The sequence below is a fragment of the Acanthochromis polyacanthus genome, chromosome 2, assembly GCF_021347895.1.
Source record: "Acanthochromis polyacanthus isolate Apoly-LR-REF ecotype Palm Island chromosome 2, KAUST_Apoly_ChrSc, whole genome shotgun sequence".
In the NCBI taxonomy this organism is placed as follows: Eukaryota; Metazoa; Chordata; class Actinopteri; family Pomacentridae; genus Acanthochromis; species Acanthochromis polyacanthus.
The window spans coordinates 8,949,241-8,973,433 of NC_067114.1; the positions used below are offsets into that span (position 1 = coordinate 8,949,241).

The 24,193-nt window shown below is 40.7% G+C and overlaps 1 protein-coding gene across 2 annotated transcripts in view; it reads left to right on the forward strand.

The window, feature by feature from the left end:
• Positions 1–24,193, forward strand: part of lgr4 (leucine-rich repeat containing G protein-coupled receptor 4) — a 77,051-nt gene that overhangs the window by 41,958 nt on the left and 10,900 nt on the right. Inside the window, exons 1-6 of one of the 2 annotated variants that reach the window (XM_022201040.2) lie at positions 1,260–2,367; positions 11,807–11,878; positions 18,069–18,140; positions 18,931–19,002; positions 22,065–22,280; positions 23,845–23,916. In XM_022201040.2, coding sequence (XP_022056732.1) covers positions 2,171–2,367; positions 11,807–11,878; positions 18,069–18,140; positions 18,931–19,002; positions 22,065–22,280; positions 23,845–23,916 — 701 coding nt within the window. In that variant the 5' untranslated portion in view covers positions 1,260–2,170. Of the gene's footprint in view, positions 1–1,259; positions 2,368–11,806; positions 11,879–18,068; positions 18,141–18,930; positions 19,003–22,064; positions 22,281–23,844; positions 23,917–24,193 lie in introns of those variants that run through there. The other variant, XM_051959944.1, reaches the window with a different exon arrangement.

Below are 24,193 nucleotides of genomic sequence, written 5' to 3' on the forward strand. Positions count from 1 at the left end.
TGTATGGTGTAATATTTTATATGCATGAGAGGTGAAATGTGGCCTACAACTGCTACCACACAGCAGAAAGTGCACTCAAAACCCACTACAAGAGCAACATTTGAAATTGGTAAACAATTGTTTATCCAAAAATTAGCTGATAATTATCCACATTCACCCTCCATACATATATGAGCAGTTTAACCTGACCTTTTTTGTGTAACTCATATAATGCAGTGTTTAGCAGGCTTAACTTTATTCTATGTAATGCAATCATGATACATGAACTCGAACTTGAATGTGACTTGAATTGTGTTAATACTTATGCACAACGGCTTTTAATACGTGTGTGAGCGGTTGTAACTGTTTTTTTAAGTAACTCGGAGGTTGCAGTGCTTGGCCGGCTCACTTTGATTCTATGTGAAGTCAGCATGGTGCATTTATTTCCAAATGAAGCTGCTTAAGCAGTCACAAACTAACTGAAAGACTAAAACCTGCATGATATAATATTTTATATGCATGAGAGGTCAGATGTGGCCTACAACTGCTAAGGCACAGTAGCTAGTGCACACAAAACTCACTGTAAGAGCCACATTTTCACTTGTAAACAACCGATTAGCAAAAAATGAGCCAACAGTTTTCCACATTGACTTTCCACACTTGTGTGAGCAGATTTAGCTGACTTTTGTTAGTAACTGCTGGAGTGCAGTTGGCAGGCTGCAGACTGGCTCTATTTTAACCTATGCTATGTGAAAATGGTGCATATTCATAAATAAAGTTGCTTAATCAGTATCAAACTAATTGACATACTTAAAAACCAGCACAGTGCAATATTTTATGTCGATTAGAGGTGACATGTCGCCCATAAGTGCACAGAAAACACACTATAAGACCTATATTTGGACTTGGTAAACAATTGTGTAACCAGAAATCATCCATACATCTATAATCTATACACTGCTTAATCCTCATTAGGCTGGAGACTACCCTAGCTGACATGGGTGCACAGAGAGACAAACAATCACACTCACACCTGCAGACAATTTACAATTACCAATTAACTGTAGTATCCAGGCCAGGATGTGAACCAGTGATCTTTTAGCTGCGCGGCGACACTGCAAACCACCAAACTGCTGTGAGATTCCCACCCACACCAAATAGCTAATATTTATTTATTCACTTTTACCTTCATACTTGTGTGAGCAGTTTTACCTCACTTTCTTTTAGTAAGCAGTAGGTTGAACGATAGGTTACACTATATTGTATTCTCTGTCATGCAAACATGATGTATTTCATCCAATAAAGTCGTGTAATCACTAAAAATCTAACTGACACTGCATGTTGTATTTTATGTGCATGGGAGGTGACATGTGGCCTACAACTGCTAATGCACAGCAGCAAGTGGACACAAAACCTACTACAAGAGCCACATTTGGACTTGGTAAACAATTGTGTAGCCAGAAATCAACTAATATTTATTCACATTGACGTTCCATACGTGTCTGAGCAGTTTTACCTGACTTTTTTTTAAGCAACTGCTGAAGTGCAATGCTTGGCAAGCTGACGCTGTGGTGCAGGTCTCACCGCTGCACAGGCCGGGCCCAGTGCTGCAGGTTGTCCGGTAGGGTGCCTGCCGAGCTACAAGCATGCTGTTGATGTCAGGAGCAGAGGAGGGGAACGTGAGGAATGGCTGAAAACTGACGGTGATCTCCTGCAAGGAAACAGACCTGATTCCACTGCGTCCGACACGCCGAGGATTTCACCGCCGCCGGAGCAGTCTGTTTTTCGGAACGACGCACCGCTTTATTAGTATTATTTATCGGTTATTTAATGGGACAACGAAAACGTAAAAAAACGCAAGGTAGGCTACCGCTCCTGTCGCCCGACGCTGCTACTTTATTTTCATGGACTAATACGACACACTGGGGTTTGAGAAATGCTCCACAGAAAGGTAAAAGTGCTCGTCTTCGAAGCGGCCGTTTGCTTTTTAAGCTAGCTCGACGTTAGCCTGCGCGTGTTCCCTGAATGTATGAAGTGTTCGGACGTTAGATTTTCTTGTGAAAAAGCGTCGCTTCATCTCTGCAACAACCACATGAGAAGTCGACGTCCGGAATAGATTCAGCAACAAACAATAGGCCCCCCCTCTGCTTTTTGACAAACATTGTTATTACTGCTTTCACCTGAACCGACGATGAGAGAGAGGGGGGTGAAAATGGATTTGTTTTGGATATGTTTGTGGTGTTTGCTACGTCCCGGTGCCGCCGGTCAAGGGCAGTCGACGGCCGTTTGTTCGCCCTCATGCAGCTGCGATGAAGATGGGGGTGCAGACTGCTCCGGGAGAGGACTCGCCGCCGTCCCGACCGGGCTCAGTACTTTCACCTACTACCTGTGAGTACCAACCCGACACCACACAGTGAAATACAAGCACGTAGAGAAAACGTTTGTGCGCCCAGAAGTGCCTCCGCCACAGAGGCCTGAGAGTTGGGATGTTGCTGTGTTTACAAAGCAAGTGAATGATGAGCGTTGAACATCCCAATGTAAACTTTCTGCAGAGGAAATGTCCTAATGGAGATATTGGGGAGAGTCTCTAGCTTAGCAAAGCTTTCTAATTCTGACTGATAAACGTAACTCTCTCCTAAGCTACACACTAGAAGCCTGGCAACTTATTGACAGTTATTAAAGTTATTAACAGATAAAACTAAGTCTGCACACATGTTGTGATAATCACATGTAGGGCTGCAACTAATGATTGTATGCATTAGCAGTTATTTTACTGCTGAGACTAAGAAAAGTATAATGCATTATCATTTCAGATTGATTTGTAATAGGGCTGCAAAAGTGACTCCATTAGTTGACTGCTTTGATAATGATTACATTTTCAGAAACAAAAGCCCTACAAATACCCAAAGCTTCTCTTCCTATGAGAATGAAATGAATATCTTTGGGTTGTGGACAAAACAAGACATTAAAGAATGTCATCTTTGGCTTTTGGAAACACAGATCGCCATTTTTCTAGACATTTTCAAGACCATACAATGAATCTATAGATCCAAAAACCCATTGACAGTTACAGCCAAAATTTTTAAATGAAAATAAAACAGGACAATTGTTCGTTCCAAAGTTGCAAATGCACAGATTTGCTTCCTCTCTTTTGTCAAATTTTATAGTAAACTGAATGTTTTGTGATTTTAGTTGTTTTTTTGGGGCCAAAAAAACAGTAGGTCACCTTGGACTTGAGAGAGCTATAATGAACATTTCTCACTATTTTTCAACAATTATACTGAATTGTTAGTTGGAAAACTATCTGGCAAAATATTTGACTGTTAATAGTTGTCACTTGATGCATGTAGTCTAGAAAATGTCTAAATAATAGAAAAATGTCCACCTGGTGCTCCTAAAACCAAGCTAATGTCTTCAAAATATCTGCTTTTGCTCACCAAAAGTGCTGAATAAAAGTTGCTGCAATCTTGAAAAATTTAAGAAGCATTGGAGGATTCGGGGCATTTTGAACATTTTTAAAGACTTAGTGGTTAATAGTTCTGCAAACAAATCATTTCAGCTCCACACATGTTGTATTGATAAGATTGTTTTCTAATTTTGTCCAATGTGATTAGCTTTATTTGTGATTTCAGCACGTCATACATTTTCTAAGTGAGCTAAGTGAATATTATTGTTTTCACCTGTCATCCGGCAGCGTGGTGTGTCTTGTGATGTACTCGTGTAAACACATAGAGCCCTGCTTTGTGCCATAAATGATAAAATGCTTTTTTTCAGAGGCCAGATCAGCCTTTAAAATCAATATTTTCAAAGTTTGAGTGTCTTTAGTCTGCTCTTTTCTATTCCGGGATGTACGTTAAGTCTTCCATGCGAGCTGCAGCATGAGTCTTGCCGTCTGTGGAAATAATAGATCTAAACATTAGTTCGGCTCCATACAAATGTTTTATTTTCACCGGTAAACAGATGTTTAAGTGAAGATATGTTGGGGCATCAGAAAAAGCAGGCAGATCACAGGTAAAAACATTACTTTTTGAGTTTTTTCCCCAAAGATAAGTGTAGAAATTGTTCTATGACTGAATCACTGAGTAATGTTCAAAGTGCTCAGGTCACAAATAGGGATAGATTTGCATGAGTAATGCATGGATAGTAGCCAGCAGTGCCTTGTTCCCAGTACTGTTAGTTTTGTACATAAAATTTAGGAGTCAAGCTTGTGCCGTTATCACATTCTCTTCTTGAAGTTGCACACAGGAGTTCACTGCTTCAAGTCAGGGAATTCATTTTTGTAGAAAGTTGAGGAAATGGACAGCAGGTAGGTTAGGTCTGCATGGAGTGGTGCAGATACAGTTGATGATTGCCCCATGATGACATAATTTGTTACACAACCTCTGGGTTAATCACAAACTAAAGTAACCAGCTCTGACTGTGCTCCCTTCAAAAACAGGGTGAAGAAATTAAGACTTTAATTACACATAGGTACTTATTTATTTCAAACTCATTTAAGAAAATCCTCTTTATTTGACTTCATGAGAGTGTAAAAGTTTTCTTTTGTTTGTGGAATCTTCTCTGGTGTTCTGCCACCTTTTAAGAATGGTGGCCCAAACCTCGCTGCACCAGAGCCAACAGTGTGCCACTTGAAATCACCATTGTTAAGAAAGTGTGAGCTAACCTAAACAGAGGAAGTGGATACATGTCACGCTGGGCCTTCTGCTCAACGCTGAAGCTCTCAGCGTACTCCTTCCACTGGGATAAAGTACTTCCAGATATTATAGACAGTCTGACATCTCAATCACAACATGAACCTTTGTTTTCACAAAATGATATCACAGCCGGGCTGCACAGTGGAGTAGTGGTTAGCACTTTTCGCCTTCGTTCAAATCCCGGGGTGGGCCTGGGATCTTTCTGCATGGAGTTTGCATGTTCTCCCTGTGCATGCGTGGGTTTTCTCCGAGTACTCCGGCTTCCTCCCACAGTCCAAAAACATGCTGAGGTTAATTGATTATTCTAAATTGCCCGTAGGTGTGAATGTGAGTGTGCTTGTTTGTCTCTATATTTAGCCCTGCGACAGACTGGTGACCTGTCCAGGGCGTCCCCTGCCTTCGCCCGAGTCAGCTGAGATAGGCTCCAGCCCCCCCTGCGACCCTAGTGAGGATGAAGCGGTGTATAGAGAATGGATGGATGGATGGATGGATATCACAGCCTTACTGCCATTCTACAAGCCAGTTTTATGCCAAAATGGAAAACAGTGTGTTGTTTTTAAGATTGTGCTGTCTTGTGTTCTCGCAGTCTGCCCTGCACATAGTAATCTAAATGCTCTGTGACAGCTTTTAAACACTAAACTGCTTAATGGATTCACTTCAGACTTTTAAAAGTATGTGAAAGGTTGTTTGTCCCTCTCTCTGTCCTACTCTCATTTGTTCTCCTGGTCTCTTGAACTTTAGTTGTCCTCTTCCACTCCCTCTGTCTTTTGTATGTGGAGCAGTGGGGTTAGGGATCATGATGGATTAGTGAGACATATTGCAGCTGCAAGGGCTCCTTCTTTCAGGGCTAACACGTCCGCAGTGGTCTACTGATGCGTTGTGGTTTATCATTGCAATACTTGGAATTTGTTTTTCTCTGTTGAGAATCAGTGTGATGGCACAGAGACACTCAAAGTAAAGAGTGATTAGAAAAATCTTTTCTTGCCAGTGTGAATCTACCTCATTACAAGGATGAGTAGTGCAGACTGTTTATTGTATTATTGTCTATCTGCTGTTGATTTGTTGGAAAAAAAATGTTGGAAAATGGAAGATGATGCATTTTTACCATAAATCATATGACAGTGTTGGCATGGACTCTTACCTGCAGCCCACAGGGGCTTGAGATTTGGCTTCTGTCATGGAAACAGCCCTGCTGCAGAAAAGCAGATGAGGGAAAGGCCCCTCAGCCAACAACAAAGCAAACACTCCTTTTGAAAGTATGTAGTTTACCTGTCGCTGACTGTCTGTATAGGTTTTGTTTTTGGGTGTAACGCCTGCACGAGCTATGGTGCATTTTATGGTAACGTAAGGGTGTTATTACAGTTAGCATCTCAGTTATGTTAGGTCCTTTCACAGTGTGGATGAAGCTGAGACTTAGGGGAAAACAGAGGGGTGGCGTCAGGGGTCTTGCACTCTGCTGGTAGAGCTTGCCGGCTTCACCATTGGTGCCCCCAATCCATTTTTAACTGAATGATACTTTTGTTCTTGGTCAGCAGAGGTGAAAGGAGCCAGTCAGTGGTTCCCGCTCCCAAACAGGATGAGCCGTGGATGGGAGAATATTAACGCTCTCGCCCCCCCTCTTTCTGAGTCCTTAACTCTGTCCTCCATTTATACACCTATTCCCATCCCCCCAACCACACTGCTTCTGCTAATGATTTCAAGTTTTCTGAACCTTGTGGCCACTTTTCAGAAATTAAATATTATCTAAAGCTGAATTTTGTAGAAATTCAGAACTTTGTTGTTGTTGTTTTTTTAAATGTGGGATATTTTTAATCTTTAGTAGTATTAACGAGCAAAATCTTCAGACATTGTAGTTTATTTTTAACAGTAACTGCAACTCACCTCTTAAAGAATCTTGAATATAAATCTGTAGAAGAAATCTGTAATGCCAGAGAAGGCTGTTGTATGGCACATGTCCCATCCCTCCCCTGAAAAACATCAACTACTGATTAAACAACAGATGAACCATTAAACACCAATCAAGTTGTTGCACTGATGCATGCATGGTGTTGGGAAAATGTGCACGTGTACTGGAAGTACAAACTGTGGGAATATAAGCTTCAAATCTGAATTGTGGCAAAGTTGTTTCCGTCAGATTTGACTGCTGATTCTAGACATGCAGTTTCTATGTCACACTGACCATTGAAATTGCAGATATGGCGCTCTCCCCATTCATTTAGATGGTTACCTGGTCTTGTTAGCCTGACATAATGGCCAAATTGTCTTACCAGGATGGCTGATGACTGACAAGACTTGCCTAGAAGGACTTTGGGGTTGCTAATGTGTATGTGAGCATTGTAAAAATGGTGGCCAGATCCTTGGAAGTTAGTATGAACCATGCAAATATCCATTATATGCAACATATGGGTATGATATAGAGGGCATATCAAAGACGTTTGACCATAATTTTGTGTAATTGATGTATTAAAAAGTTATTTAGAGTATGAAGAAATTTATCCCTAAAATAGAGCATAAGAAAGATTTTATGTCCCACCATTCAACCATTACAGAACTTATTAATGCAATAATGATTACATTGTTTGCCGATGAAATCAAACTAATTCTGCTAATATGCTTTGTTATGGAAACGAATGTTTACCAGATGGAAATGCTTAGATTCTGTATTTGTTGAAGTTGAAAGAATGGCGTTTATGAAGGTCCTTTTAGTTCTAGCACAAAATGAATAAACTAGTAATGGTGATCAAGGGCGATCACGCTGTGTTTACATGCATTTTGTTACCATCAAAATAGCAAGGCAGAATTTGAGGCCGTATTTGCATCCTGCTCAGGCATAACCTTGTAATTAAAAATTCTTGCCTAAATTTGCATTTCCTTATTAATGCAGATTACATTTTAATATATTTCATTCTCATTTTAATTGCTTCAGGAATTCAACATTTCTATGCATGAATTCGCTATCTGCTTTGTGTTTTCGCATTATTCAGTCTCTATAACCAAAGAAAATAGTTGAAAAGTGACACAATCCTTTACAGAGGAATATTATGAGTTGAAGGGGAAATAAAAATAGTGGTTGAACTCCATGTGAGCAGATAAAATGCTTCTCGCACCTGACCAGATGAAAACACTTGAACCATCTAAGTGACCAGGTGATGCAGGGGTGACCTTTACTTTCCTTACTGTCCTTATATTCCTTGTGAACGTGCTTCGTCAGAAACATGAATGGGAGCATGTGACAGACTGTCTCTGTTAGTGATCCTGTAGCGTATTTATAACTTACATATAAGCTGTATATTTTTCTGGAAACACAGTCAATATTAGTCCTTTCTGACTGGCTAGCTGGGGGCGTATTAAACGATATAACGGGCCTTAAAACACCGTTTTGGTCAACAGTTTAACCACTGTGTGCAGGATTATTGAACTGTGTGTAGCCATAGCAACAGGTCTGCTGCTTTGTGGTCTACTATAAGTTAACCTCAGTTAAACCGCCTTAACCATGTGTGTAGCTGATGTGCTTGTGCTATTGTATGTTTTGTGATATATAAATTACAATGACATATTTTTGAATCAAATAAGGTTAGTTATGAGTCTTCATATGAAATGGTATTGTAAATAGTTGTCCACAGTATTAGTGATTTCATGCTTTTTGCTTGAAATGTGCAGTTACTGTAGAGCATGACACATCTTTCTAGCAGCTTGATACAGGTGTTTTTGTGTAATGTTAAGGTTTTGGCTGGCATTTTGTCATTTGTAAACTACTGTAGAGGTTTACAGCTCTGAACACTACAAAAAAGATACAGATTAGTCACTTCTACCGACTGAGAAAAGATGTGACATGAAGATGCTGTGTTTTCCCCCCTTGGCTTTCACAACCAGAGATTTTGTCTGGTACAGTCTAAGCAGTAGAATAGTTAGCAATTAATACCAACAGTAATGTTTTTTGTTTTGGGCTTTTGGATTGTGTGTGTGTGTTTTTAAAAAAAAATTTATTACTCATTCAACTTTTTCATGTCGTACTGTTTACCACTCCTGTTAAGCAATTTGGGTTAGGAATTACACCTTGCATTATAGATGAAATGTTAGCTTTTACTTGCATCGGACCTCAGGATCACATTTTCTATAGATGTGTCTGTTTTGACCACTTTCCTGTGCAGGCACTCATTGTTGTCCTACTGGTGCATCCTCTTCTGGGAACCAGTGACATCTCTTGGTCTGCTACAGTGGTTCTTAGTTTACGACCTCAATGTAAGTCCTTTACTGGTTCTTTCTTTGGTTTGGTCATGCACTAGCTTTAGGAAGGATCAGGATAGCTGATGTTTTCTTGTCCTGACAATGAATCCTATTGTGCTCTCAGAAAATGTTTTACACAGTTTCACAACAAGTGGGATTTATCAAGTGGTTTAAGTGGCTGTGGAACAGTTACACCCAGTATTTTGCAGGTGTAAGTGCGTGTGTAGTAATGCTTATGCTTATTGTTAAATCCTAGTTTGTGGGGTTTTTTTCTAGCGATGTGTACATCTGTACTTAGCTTTAAATGAGAAGTGCCTGATGCAACAAGCTGCAGTTTTGTGCTCATTTCTGTGCTTAAGTTCTGCTGATGGTTGTCTTTTGTGGAACCTAATGTGGATGTTTTATTTGTGTTCAGATAAGTTAAATTGGTCGTAGGCTTTCTTGCGAATGTCTCGTGGAAAATGTATGATCTGTTGTCTACAGATGTTTGGTAGAAAACTTATTTTTACATCACAATGTAGGATGTTTCATTCATGTAATAGAAATAAATATACATGGTTTGTATCAGGGCAAAAGCTCAATTGTGTAAATGCACAAACCTTGTAACTTCATGACTAAAACATCTGCATCCACACAAGCAAAAATATGCATAGTTAAAAGACAGATTTATAAAGCCCAGTGTGTATGGTCATCTGATTCATTCATGGCACATTTACCAAAAATTGATTTTCTATCAAGATGAATAAATCAAACTGGTCTTTTTGAAGCCAAACTGCCAAAAAAATCTATAGCAGTTGCTTCTTAGTTGTGGTAATTTGCTGCTTTTCTTTTATTTGTTCTTGATAGAAACTGAATGTGTTTGGGGTTTGGACTGTTGCACCTACATAACCTCCATGCGAGTTAGGGAGCTTTGGAAGTTGTGGTTTTTCAGTATTTAGTAACATTTTACAGACCAAACAGAAATTGAATAAATGTGCATGCTAGAAGAATTGTAAATTTCTTAAGTATTCCGGCAAATTATTATTTTTTAAAATTAGAAATAAAGATTACTTGGCTGCCAAACTGTAGCAGACACTTACTGCCCATTGAGGAACAGGAAACTATTTTGAATTTGATTAATTTACAGATTGATTAGAGAGCATGTCTAAAAACAAAAATGTTGTCATTGTGCATTTAAAAGCAGCTTTTTAGTTCATTGCTTCATGCAGTGTTTGAATGTTTGTGTGTGCTAATGCTTCCAAAAGTGTCATATTTAGTATTCCTGAGTTAACTAACTTATAAATTGAGAATGTGTTTTTTAAACAAGTTATGTTTTGACTTTTAGAATATGTTCATGCTTCACGTCTGCAGCAATATTTTCCCTTTCTCTTAGTATGTCATGTACCTTTCTCAGATCATCTGCTTCCTCTCTGCTAGAATGAAGCCAAATGGCACATGGGATAGGAATTTACGGATACCTGTTTTTAGAAGCGTTTAGGCTTGTCACCATTTATCACAGCTGCATTTTTAGTGTCCTCTTCAATCTGTCTTGGGGGGACAGGCCAAGACCTTGATGAGTAAAGCAGCCAGATGCAGAGGGAGGGAGGAAGTGTGACAGAGTCATGCAGGCCTGTTGTACTCCCCAGCCCTGCATGTGGTTTTAGACCAGTCAACGGTCTGTGAAAGATTTAGTCAAACGGTTTAAAATGTGGTTAGGGATGTATCCATCTGACCACCAGCGGTGGCAGATCTGTAGCAGTGGTTGCAGAACACCACCAGAGATGTTGTCAGGGAAGGAAAAAAAAACCATAAGGAGTATGTGGATGTTGATTGAAGTGCTGTTGTAGCTGCTTAGTCTATATAGTAATAGGATAACCAGGTATGTGGAGATGGGACGTAGGTTGCAGGGATGATGAGGGTTCTGTCAGGGCCCGCCTTTTAAGGCTTCTGTGCAAGTGTGTGCTTGTGTATGTGTGTGTTTGTGTGTGTGTGTTCGGGTCTGCAGAGGAAGGGCAATATGATCCTTGCAGGATTCAGGGGCCCACACACAAGGTCTGAGAGAGATCTGGCAGTGAAATTCAAGATGGCCAGTTGGAGAGTGAAAGGGGGAGAAAGAGGTACAGGGGGTATCTTCATTTGTGAATCCCGGATGTTTTTTTTCAGTCTTGATTGTGCCACCTCTTTACATATGGCATCTAGGGGCCATTTTTTTGAAGCAGGTTAGTGAATGCCTAATCAAGATTAGGGCTCCAGACCTGGGTTTGCTCCCACTGCATAGGTCTCCTCAGTAGGGCTCAGACAGCCTTTTGTCCTGTCTTTTGTTGTGGCAATCCTTTACTTTTCAAAGCCATTTGAAAACACCACACAGCTTTCCCAAAAGCAGTAAGCATGTACATATTAATGTCTTTTTTCGATTGTCATTATGAAGATGTAAACGCATACGCACACATTAGGTTTGGCGGGGAAGCAAATCAAGTCCCGTGTGCATATTTTTCATGCTGCTACATGCCTATCTTTACTTGTTGATTTGTAAAATGAAGATCCCTGGGGCTAGAGAGAAGGGCTTTTTCAAGGTTTTTTTTTTTTGGTTGAGGTTAGACTCATGCAGGCACAGTCAGAAACCTAAGGCTAGAGACCTAATAAGAGATGGGTAATCCAGCTGCCCTAATGTTTGTATGTATAATTTACAATCATAGTTGAAAACGTAAGTGTGTTAATGTTAATTGCATGTCAATTATAGTTTTTTTTTTTAATATAAAGGCTTCATACAATAGTGATTTTGTTTTGAGGATTGATATCTACAGAATAAGAGCAAAATCGCGACAAGAAAGCACTAAGAAGTTATTTTACAGAAGTGATCTGTTGTTGTGAACATTTTAATGATTTTTTTAAAGATATTTTACTAACTTGTTTTTTTGTTTTCACAGTGACCTGAGCATGAACAACATCACTGAGCTTCCAGCATATGTGTTCAAGAACTTCCCCTATCTGGAAGAACTGTGAGTACAAGTCCCCTTTTTTCCTCTTGTTAATGATGTATTTACTCTGCACAGTGTTGACATGAGGGCCAGTCTTTATGATATGCACCTGGGTATTTGAGTCTGTGCTGTAAAACACACAGTATAGGTGCACAACATGCCCTTCTTCTCAGCTGGGGAAGATAAGCACGACGTTACGTGAGGTTACGAATCACTCGCCATTCATGAATTGAACAAGGGCGGTTATGAAAGGTGCAGTAAAGCTCGATTTTAAAAAAAGGCAAGGTGAGACAACACGTATTGAAGCAATAATCATGTGACATCCTGTGTGGATTTTTGCTTTTAAGGGATTATCAGGGTGGCAACAGCCCATCTACGCTGTGGGGCTTTGTTGAGCAGTGTACATCTAATCTTGGTGGGTGTTATTTCTTTACTCTTTAAATACTCTGCTGTCTGGCTCAGAGCTGCTGGGAGTCAGAGATAAAAATCTGTCTACCTGATATCAGGTAACATGCAACCCTGAGAATGCAAAATGACCAGCAAGTGAACACACTCCAGCAGCTCCAGCTCCACTTGGCCTGAGCAGGCGTGTTTTTTCAACTCTTGTGCGTCTTTCAGCCGGTCGAGTCTTCACCCTCTTCTTTTCCATACACCACTCCAATCTGCTTTGTTGAAGGGCAATTTACTTTTCATCGCATTGTGTGGAGGAATGCACGGCAGGAAGGAAGAGGGCAAAACAATGGTTTCCATGGCAACAAGGCTAAAAAACCCACCCAGTCTTGCCGTCTTTCTAGTTTAGTACGTCAAATTTGATGCCGCTGTCATTGATGTGTCTGGTTTTTTTTAAGAAAGATATTTTGATTGACATAAACCCTTAGTTCATTTCTGTATTTGTTTAACCTTTTTCTCTGGGAACAAATCAGCAGGCTTGTCTTGGTGAACTTTGCCGGATGACTTTTTTGCTCTCAGGCTGCAGCAGTGTCAGTGAACTGGAGCATGGGCCCTGAGGGTAGAAGCAAGGAGAGAAAGAGTTGCCAGAGAAAGAGCTCAGGGAAAGAAAAGAGAGCAGGCCATCATCATACAGGACAGCAGCAGAGACAAGGGAGGAATATTCCCTCCTTCTTAGTCACGCAATCTCCTCCACTCTTTTTCTTTCTTGCCAAAGGCACAACAAAGCTCAACAGACGTGATGACAGAAGTATTCTCTGTCTTCTTTGCAGTTTGTTTATATTCCTGAAAGCAACCTGTGACTGATAGGCTCGCTGTATATCAACAAGGAATTGTGGTCATCCCAGTCAGTCTTCTGTTGACGATATTTTCTGTTTTGTTGACAGAATTATATTATTTTATTAATGATTTTTAATACTTTTTAAATTTTTTATTGCAACTGTGTAGTCGGTGCATCTGTTTTTGTGTGTGAAAAATGCTCTTTATAGTGTGTTTCTGTCTTTCTTGCTATTTTTATCAGTAAGGCGGTCTCAAAATGTTATGCCACAATATGTATATATCAGGTTTAATAGTCACGTTACCTTATTAACAATAAATGTTCTTAAATAAGAACATATGGGACATCAGTTTTTGGTGTTGACTCGCATCTAATTGTTTTTTCGGACTTGCAGACAGAATGATAGGCATATTGTTTGGATTTTGTTATTGGTTTACTCTGTTGACCCATTACAACATTTTTCTTTAAAATTCACTAAGCAATTTCAGAACAATTTTTACTCCTGTCACATTTCTGCTCACCGTGGACTCATTTTTGTCTGCGACATAGAGTCACGAACCTCTATGGAAACAGCACAATCATGGCTAGAAGTAGAGAGATTTTCCAAAATGTCTTTGGTGCAGTAAACAAAATTATACTGCCATTAATCGTAAAACGAGAAAAAGTGAAAGGTGGAATTCTTGACAACCTGAAATCGACATGAGCAGCATTCATCCAGGTGTTTAAAAGTGTTACTGATGCTGGAAAAAACAAACTGTAGATATCTTTCCAAATATATCTCTTATTCGCTCAGTGTAAACACTGCCTGCAGTTCAGCCCAGTTCAGCTGAGAGGTTTCAGAATGTTTGTCATGTGACCATAGGCTCCTCTGTAATATTGTAGGGTGTGGACCTTTGTAGGAGATGACTGATGTTGTGATTTGTTGCAGTGTTATATAATGCAGTTTACTGTGAGAATAACTTCTGAAAAATCAAACTTTGCCTCTATTTAAAGGCTTTAATTTGACTGTAAAGCACTTCATTGTTGCTATTGGAAACAGAATAACTACATTGTAGTTGCTGATTTCATCCAAAATTTACCCACATTATCAGAATAAACGGATTTATCTGTTGACTGTAACAACTTTAAGCTTTCACTGTAACTTTTAACTCAAAGCTGTTATGTTTGCAGCCTTTTACCTTAAACTTTTTTCGAAATTAAAGAGCTATATTTTTATTTACAACACAGCTGTTGATCATTTGTACAGCCAGCAGAGTTTTATCCTAATCCAATACATAGGATTTCTTTGGTTATAAGCCCTGCAACATTGTGTATGAGAAAGATGAGGACAACTTTTACTGCTGAAATGGCTCCTTTCAAATCACAGCTTTGTTATTATTATTCATTAGAAATTGTCACATGAACATTTCCATTGCCAACATACACAGAGGAAGTGAAGTCATAGGCTTATCATAACAACTACCTGTACCAACAGTGGTACAAAAAGGTGTGCATTACACATGTGGGAGCATGTTGTGGGGGGAAGGGTCCTTGTTTGGATTTGCCCAGAGTGATTTCCCAAATGGAGTTAATTTGTGTTGTTATAACATAAATTTTGACCTAAAAGTGCTGCTTTTTTTGGCATTCTAAGAAAATTGTGTTCATTCACTGCTGTCTGTTTCAGTTTTTCTTTTATCCTTTGTGAATTTACTGTTGACAGAGGTAGACCTGTGGGAGTGGTGTTGCACAAGGAGAGGATTTAGCCTTTCCTCAATGAGATCCATCAAAGGCCTGGGGGGACATGTGCTGAATTTGCTGAAAGATGCGAGAGGAGGAGGAGAAGCTCTTGGTGTTGTGAAACCTGTTGGATATCTGAATGATTTGTCAAACCGTGTTTTCGTGTGGTGATTAGCAGTTTGACAATTGTGCGACTGCTAAAGCGGTTACTCGTAATTAATTAGCCATGTTGGTATCTGATGGAAATGAACATGACTGACTCAGCAGCTACAGATGAAATTCATGTCAGTTTGAATTTGTAGACATCCATATGCATGTGGCAGCTTGTACTGCAGTCAGGACTAAAAATGCAAGATCATGGTCTTTATTAATTACTTTCAAATCTAATTTCAAAAAGCTGTTTCAAGACATCTGTTGGACAGATTGTGGCTGAGTAGAGACGCAAAAGCTCACAGTCGCTAGGGGTGTTGTGAATTGTGGATTTCAGCCTGGTGGTTGTTCGTTGGCTTTGCCTCAGAGTCAGTCTAAATTGACTGCCTGTTTATAGTGCTGGTGAGCATTCACGTTCTAGTGTGAAAGCTTTGATCAGCCACAACAAATTACACCGTAAACAGGGTCTGTGATTAGGCAAAGATCTTTTTTTTGTGTCCTGTCCGGCAACAGAGCAGGCAGAATGAGGAGCTGGCTGCTGCATTGTGCCATACAGGTTTGCTTTTCCAAGAGGAGTTCGTAAGTATAAGACTCCCCTTGATACTGTACAGTAATTTATTTAGATTGAATACTTGTTGATTAGTTAAATATACATAAATTTGCCGGACCTGACGGGAAAGGCAGGAAGAAAGAAACGAGAAAAGGAGAAAAAACAACAACAATAGGGGATAGTGAAGAGAAAAGGAAAAGTGCAAGAATACAATTATCTTTCAATTGAAACCGACACAACAGATAACAAGCTAGTACACCTTAACAAAGACACACCGGAACGCATCCTACGGGTTTTGTTACGAAACACAGCTAGTAATTATTCAAATCATTTATGTGAAACACACAAACTGAGGAAACATGTCTTTTGATATTTTGGCACCAGGACAAACTTAACACCCCCCAAGACAACATGGTTGCTATGTTCACATGCAGAGTATGGTGCAATTGTGACTGTGATCATGCAACTATGACCTCTGACCTCCGTGAAGGCCAGAAGCGGGCCTGAGAGCCCACAAGACCCAGGCGAGCCGGCAGCAATCCCAGAGCAGAGATCCGAGCCACCAAACCACGAGGACGACCACGGACCGGCCCGGAAGGGGGCAGAGGGAGAACCCGGCCAGGACCTCCAGCGCCCAGCAGGGCCGGGCCCCAGGCGACCAAGATCGGTGGCCGCCGACCCCGCCAGGGGCCGGAGGCCCAGGGCGGACCCAGCACAGGACCCCGGGCGCCAAAGAGGCAACCCCCGCCCCCCTAGGCAGAGGGTCAACATCGCCAGGGGAACCAGCCACCCCAGACGGCCACCCGGCATGGGCCGGCGCCCCCGCCGCAGCCCAAGATCCAGGGCACCCCTCCCCACCACCCACCAACCCCACCAACCACCAACCCCCCATAACATCCATCATCATTCACCCACTCACCCTCCCATAGTGCCCCATGAGGGCACGCCCAGAAGGCCGGGGGACACCGGGCCACAAAACCCAGGCGCCCTCCAGCAAAGATCTATTTTAATGTGTGTTCAGAGCAGTTGGTCTGCTACTGATGGAGGCTGTTGATGAGACCATAAAAAGTTGTTAGTAATTTGCTGCTGTCTCTGTTTCCATCCTGATATAGGAGGCATTTTACCAAATTTCCAAGAAACAATCTGCAGAAGACAATGAGAATTAATATCCATTTGGATCCTCTAAATTTATGCAAAATAAGGAATTGGGTCTTTGTAATAAACAGCTCAGCGTGGTAATTTTTCAATCAGATGTTAATGCAGAAGAAGATACTAAAAGAAGAGCATACCTCAAACAGTGAATAAATGTAGAAAACATAATGGAAAGTTTCTATGGACATTTAATTTATGTGCCTCATGTACCTCCGGATTCATCTGAGGTAGGATAAAGGGTGAGATAAAAATGCAAAGGGTGGTCAAACATCTAATAGGGCGACACACTGATATTATGGTCTTTGCCTACAGCGAAAGTCAGCTGTGGGCCACTTAAATCTTGCATTGTTCAGGGCTAAAATGATTTAAAGGTGATGTGACCCTTTATACTGTTGATTATTAAGGTGTTTATTTTTTACATTTTGTGTCTCTTAGGAAAACAGATTCGTAAAACTTGATACGATAGATTTGTTAATCGTTTTTTTATTGAAGAGCCAGATTTGGATCATGGAGAGCTCTTTGCCTCCCACAAATATAGAGTATACCAATGAAACAGACTAGTATTTTGGTCTTACGAAGGAGTCAAGGCTATTTGTATTTTGCTACTTAAATGCCTCACAGTGGACCAGCGCTTTGATTCAGTAAAATTTATGGCATACAAACAAAAGACCCGTTTTAAGTCTACATAACCGACAAGTTGTCTTCTAACACAGCCAGCCTTGATTCTCAGGCTCACACCCAGCAGCTCTTGTTGCAGGGAATTCAGCCTGGCCTGACTCACGTTGCAGAGTGATAAATCTGTTGCTAATCTCACAGGCCAGATAGAATACTTGGGCTGTGTGTCCTAGTCAGTCTGTCCCATGCTTATTTACACCCCTATTTCCTATACACTTCCTGTTCCCAACAGGAAAGGGAGGTGTCCCCTCTTCCTCAAATAATTCATATGTGGACTGAAGCAGCTGTCTGTTGATAAATGTTACAAAGCAGGATTTCTTGGGTTGGGGGGGGAGTTATATTCATAAGCTGCTTGTTAGCCGCAGAGAAGCAAATTATTTTTCACTCTCTGTAAAGAGAGCACTTAATGGTGATGGTTGGGGGGGCTCAGAAAGGGATCTTCGGAGGCGATGTCCAGGAACAGCTCTAATCTCTCGTGGGTGACAGACCAAGTGACAACAGGCCATGACACCAACACATGTCTTTGACACCCCAGGCCTCGTGTTTAGCTCAAGAACTGGAACCTAATCCACTGAGACGCTACATGGGAGGAAGTTTATAACCCACTGCATTGCTTTATTCACATATAGAATACAGTCTGTAGTTTTGGTGGTCGGTGCTCCTATTTTTCTGACATGTCTCCACTGGCTTTTGAACATTTGAGAAATGTCTAAAATAGAAGTTGGACTCTTTGTCTCACACAGGCGACTTGCGGGAAACGACCTGTCATTCATCCACCCTGAAGCCCTGTCTGGACTGCATCAGCTCAAAGTCCTGTAAGCACACACCCTCCCTGCCAATGTCAACGCACACGCACACACACTTACGGCCGTGATGGTGTGAAGTTTTCCACACACTGGGGGAGAGAGAGTAAATATTGCAGTTTGTGGTAACATTGTGGTGCTGTCAGTTATTGCCACCCTAGACATCCTCTTGGAGAACACTAAATGCACTTTTCCATTCCTGCTCCAACTGAGAGTCACATACAAGGTCTGCTAAAAACCACTACTGCATAATTTACGCCAGGCAGCACACCCTTGTATACTCGCACAAAGTCGGACACGCTGAGCGACACAAACACCGTCTTGTTGATTGTGCACTGAGCCAAAAGTTCAAAGTCCTGTTGATCTACAGGTGAGGCCTTAGGTACAACACTGAAAACAACACAAGTGATTTTTTTTTATGTTTAACTACACATGTGAAAGCAAGTGGAAGTATTTGGGCTTCAGACTGTAAGGGCATACACAATTTTACCTTCTTTAAAGAACCTGACTCATAAAAGTGACAGTGAGATACCAAATAACTCTGTTAAAAATTTCTTTATCACCTTGGCAACTGTTTGTGGGAGTCTTCACTGATAGTCTCTAAGTTTTCTGCAGTTGTTCAAGAAACTAAATTGAGACAGTATGTTTTAAGTGTCGAGCCACATTAACAATGAAAACAAACAGAGCACAGCTTCAGAAAGTTCACATAATCAGCTTTGAGTGATGCATATTGTTTAGATTCACAGTTCAAGAAAATTGTCATGACTCGAGTTGAAATATTGTTTTGTAATTTTCCCCTCAGGATGCTCCAGAATAATCAGCTGAAAACTGTGCCCAGTCCGGCACTGAAGAACCTCCACTCTCTCCAGTCTCTGTAAGTCATTGGCAAGAACAGACACGCATATGCATGCATAGGCACGTGTGGGTTATTGTCTACTCAGAAAGCCTTTTAGTTTGAAGTGGCCTTTCCTGTCCTGCGTTTACCCCACAGAGGAAGCACTCAATGCTGCTGCTGAAATTGTAGTATTTGTCAATGTCACCACAGTGGCCAGAACCTATTCAAACATTAAAGAGAAACTGTAGCCTAAGCTCTAGACTGCAAAATTACCTTTTTAAATTTCTGACGGAACATGTAAATTATCAGCATAGGGTGCTGCTGCAGCAAAAACAGAGTTCATTCATATTTATGCACAAGAAGCCACTCTGCTATGACGGTCTCTATCCCTAATACAACAGTGTTGGTTAGTTCTATGAGAAGCCCCTGTTTTCTCTCAAAGTTGCAGTTAATGAGAACAGTATTTATCCTGAATATCTGGACAGGAAGATAAACTGCAGTCATCTTGGCTCCTGTCAGAAAAAGCACTGTTGGTGTATTTACTTAGCCTTCAATCCAAAGTGGAATTCAGTGTGCTTGTGCCAAACTAACAAACCCATTCTAGACAGTTACTCACAAAGATAATATAAAAGCAACAGCAATAACAGTACTGCAGAACAGTTTATCTACTAATGTATGTAAAGATCTAAACGTTTGGTGCAGAAAATTTGATAAACAAATGTATGCAAATACAGACTACAGGTGAGTTGTTAGGTTGATGGTGTGAACTACTGACAAAATGCACATGGACTGTCAGACAAGGTTTCTTTCTGGCGGGTGGTGAAATTCTTGTGTTGTCGTTACTTTCTGTGTCGCTTAACTGATCCACCATTTTGATCCAGTGAAAAATGTCTAAACAACTGCTGGATGGATTGTTTTTAAACTTTGTGCCGACATTCCTGATCACTAGATGAGTCCCAACGAATGTGACGATCTTTTCGTTTTTCCTCAGCACCACAATGTGCTTCACACTAATAGTTTGGGGTTAAATGTCTCAGCAACTTTTGAATAAATTGCTCTCTGAGTCCAGTACTTGGACTACACTTTGTGTCCAGTATTAATGAATAAATGTTAGAATGAAAAGCCTCTAAAGTAAGATGACCATGTTAGCCTTGTCAGTATGAGGATGTTTCCGTTTGCATTTAGCTAAAAGCCTAAGTATAACCTCATTATGAGTCATACAAAGTCTCATCACCTCATAACAGTTCTCAGCAGATGATTGCTGATAGAAAAAAACCCTCTTATTTCAGGTGTTACTATGCGTCAAGCACACAATAAGTTAGATGTTACACTGCTGTAAATAGAATTAGTGTAAATGCTTTGCTCGTCCTCTAAGTTGAGCAAAACAGCTCGGTTATTTACGCTAATGTGTTTTGTGGCTGATTTCATTCATATCACATACTTGATGCCTGCTGTATTTGCTGTGCGCTAAGCCCGGATAAAGCAAATGTAGGTCAGCCTTATTCAGCAGATCTGTAACAAACTTTTATTGTTTTGTTTGTTTGTTTGACTTTTCCAGGAGTTTGTGTGTTTCCATGTGCTTACTTGTAACTGTCAGCCCCCTCACTAGTTCCTGCCCCGCTTGCCCTTGTGTGTAGCATTGTTTCTCTGCGACTGCTAAATGTCAGTTTCATTGAAACCGTGACATGTACACGGTTTTATTTATGCATCCTCCCTCCATCACCATGCCTTTGAGTTTGACAGCAATGAATGGGGGGATGGATACAGCTGGAGAAACGTGCTGAAAATTCAGCTTTGAGCTATTATCACTCCTCTGTAGCCCTCCCCTGGTCCTTCCCTTCCTTCGTCTTTTTTCTGTCTCTCTTCCTTCTTTTTAACAGATGTCTTTTCTCTGTGAGGGTTGTAAGGTCTGTAGCTGAAGTGATATACTTTGGTAGAGTGAGGACTTGGTTTGCATTAAGCCTTAGAGAGCTAAATGTCAATCAAGACTGTTTTTCTTCCAGCCCAGACATTTGAGGAATTTTGAGGGAGGGTGAGACTCTCAGTTAGGGAGGATAGCAGGAGAAAGCGGTGAGGTGATGGTGAAAAGAACGGTTGTGCTTTCATATTACTGCTTAAAGAAAAAATTTCCTTTTTTACCACCAAACCATTAGTGATCAGAATTTCATCTGTTTGTGCGGGTCACAGCTTTAGTAATTTATTGTTCATAAGGAACTCTCAAACACTGGATATCCATGGCACGAAACTTGAGAATATTGTTCCGTTTTATAGTTAATTTTTGAACACACTAGCAACAACAAATTCAAATATATGGCTACATTAGAATGATCTATGCTGTCCTGCTTGGAATATTTACAACTATGAGTGTGTGTTAATTTGAAGAATTTCAATTGTCGTACTAATTCTCACAAGTGAGGGATAAAAAGACAGTAACCATTTGCAGTCATTGCAGTAGCGCTTGCAAACAGGGAGTGGAGCTACAGAGTAAAGTTCCTGAATATTCACTCGTGTGCGTTTTTCAAACTCTGGCCTGCTTTAGCAAGATGTTTGCACATGACCAAAAATCTGATGAGTCCTGTTTGCCATTAAGACGAGTTGAGCTACACTGTGATGAATGATGTGACATTAAATACCACATTAGGTGGCTTTTTTAGACACATTCTGGATGAGCTGAAGGGTGGAGTAGGTTCACACCAAAAATGTTGCACTGGTGATTGCAGTTGAACCACCTGTAGTGAAATAAGGAGAAAATTAGTATATGGTTAGTGTGTCTTGGAGGATTATCTCCATGCACTGAGAACATCTTGGATTCTGTAGGAAGTGGTACAGGTACTTTGGCACCATAGTAACACTCATAGAAAAGAGTGACCATGTCAGGAAAAGATAGAATGAAAATTTTTTCATATGGAGTCACATATGGTGCAGATATCAACTGCATGCAAGAATGTATTAAGAATAATGTGTAGAAGTCAAATAAAGTAAATTAAGGACTAGTTTTTCCAATCAGGGGATTGCTGATTTCAAGGCATTCATGACAGTGTCAAATGTCTTAGTCTTCCATTTTGTAACTGTCCTTTTTATTTTTTTTCTCTGTTCTGCAGTCGCCTGGATGCAAACCATATTACAGCAGTTCCAGATGACAGTTTCGAAGGCCTTCAGCAGCTGCGCCACCTCTGGTTGGATGATAACAACCTGACGGAGGTCCCCATCAGCTCTCTGAGACACCAGGCAAACCTTCAGGCTCTAACACTGGCACTCAACCGTATCCTGTACATACCAGACAACGCCTTTGCAAATCTCACCAGTCTTGTTGTGCTGTAAGTTAAATTAAGCTTCTGTTCAATTATGGATTAGATGGAAAATCCAAACAGTCGTGTTGACACGCAAATGTTCCAGGATATCCCACTAATGTTGCTTCAGATGGGCCTCAAGCGCTCTGTGAAGGGTCTACAGAGTTCAGTCAATTCAATAATCTACTAATATTAATATAAAACTGGATGCCATACCGTGAGGCACTTCCCATCACCGCTAAATGAAAGTAGAAAAATTCTCAGGAGGACAACATTTGCAAGTAGCAATGTTATGAAACCACAATTCACCAGAATAATTGCCCCAAACTACATAATTGCACGCCATGGCATTTCAATCAAGGCTTTTAGTGAGAAGTTTTCCAAAAACTACAGTATTAGTAGTTGTAAACAGTCATTAAAGTCAACTTCCACAGAACAGCCAGAAGAACTTTGCAGTCTTGGTATGGAAAATAACACGGCAGGAACAACCTGCTGGTGTACTTTTTAGAACCCCTAATTAAGCAGACACACTGTCTGAGAACATTCTCATGTTTGCTAACATGACCTGAGGGAGTAGCTGAAGAAGGGACGATCTCTGGGTGTTAAGATCAGGATGTTTCTCAGGTCGAAATGCCAGCATATATCAATCAAATGTGTGTGTAGGACACAGCATAGTTTCATGTCTGTTTAGTTTCTGAGCCTCAGCATGTAATTAATTTTTTGGACCCAAAATTTGGATATTTTTACAAGGTATTTTTCTAATGAACTAATTTAACCAACTGGGTAGATTAACATCTAGTTAGTAAAATATGAATGTACTGCTTGTGCTCACATCCAGTTAAGGAAGCCGTAATGCCTTTACGGTTTTCCAAATATCTCCAGCATTATTCTGTCACCACAAATCAATGCAAAGTACCTCTTCTTGTGCTCAGCTCTGAATGTATCCTCAGAGCGACTGCAAATCAGATTCCAAACACAAACATACTGTAGCATTTATTTCCACAGCTTACAGTTAATAAGTCAACAAAACGGGTTGCTTACCAATGCCCCGCTGTGTTTCTGCACGAAAGCACTTTTCCAGCGAAATGTGCTGTTGGGGTTTGAATTTGAATGTTAATGAAATTTTGAAAAAGTTGCTGCTCGGCTCTGAGCAGCAACGTTGAATCAAGATTATCTCGTTGTTTTATGTATGGAGGGAAAAGCTGAAACCTTCCATGACAGGAGCTTGTTACAAATATGTGGTGCATTAGCAATGTGAAGGATTGTTTTTTCCCCCCGCTGCTGCTGTTATACGTTCTCACAAACACACACGAGCACATGCACGTTGAGTGGTATTGCTGCAGGGTTAGTATAAACACATCGGAATAAACAGGAAAGAAAGACCTTGAATCTATTAGGCAAAGAGGGCCTTCTGCTTATACACGTAGAGTACAAACACCTAATTCAGGTCACATTCTAAAAAAACATTTGTGGAAGTGAAGATGAAAACTCAAACTGGATTCAAACCCATAATGAATGTGAACAATTATTTCATATCTGTTGTTATACGAAGATCTGACACATGTATGTGAAACTGCTTTTCCTTCTCTAGGCATCTTCATAACAACAGAATCAAGGAGATTGGAGACAACTGTTTTGCCGGACTTGTAAACTTGGAGACACTGTAAGTGCACAGTTGTACAGTGGTTGTGTGTCTGTATAAGCGTGTTTGTTCTCATGTTTGTGTGTGTTAACCGTTCCCCCACCCACCTCTGCTCCAGTCCTCCAGACATCATTGTGTCCACTTCCTCCTTTAATTGCTCTAGGATAAATAGAGCAAAGTACATGATGCTTATCATATCTGCCCTCCCACTGTTCACTTCCTCCTGCCACACAACCCCGACTAGTCCTTCAGTGACAGATTTACCAAATGGCAAATGGCTACTGTACAACACACAGAC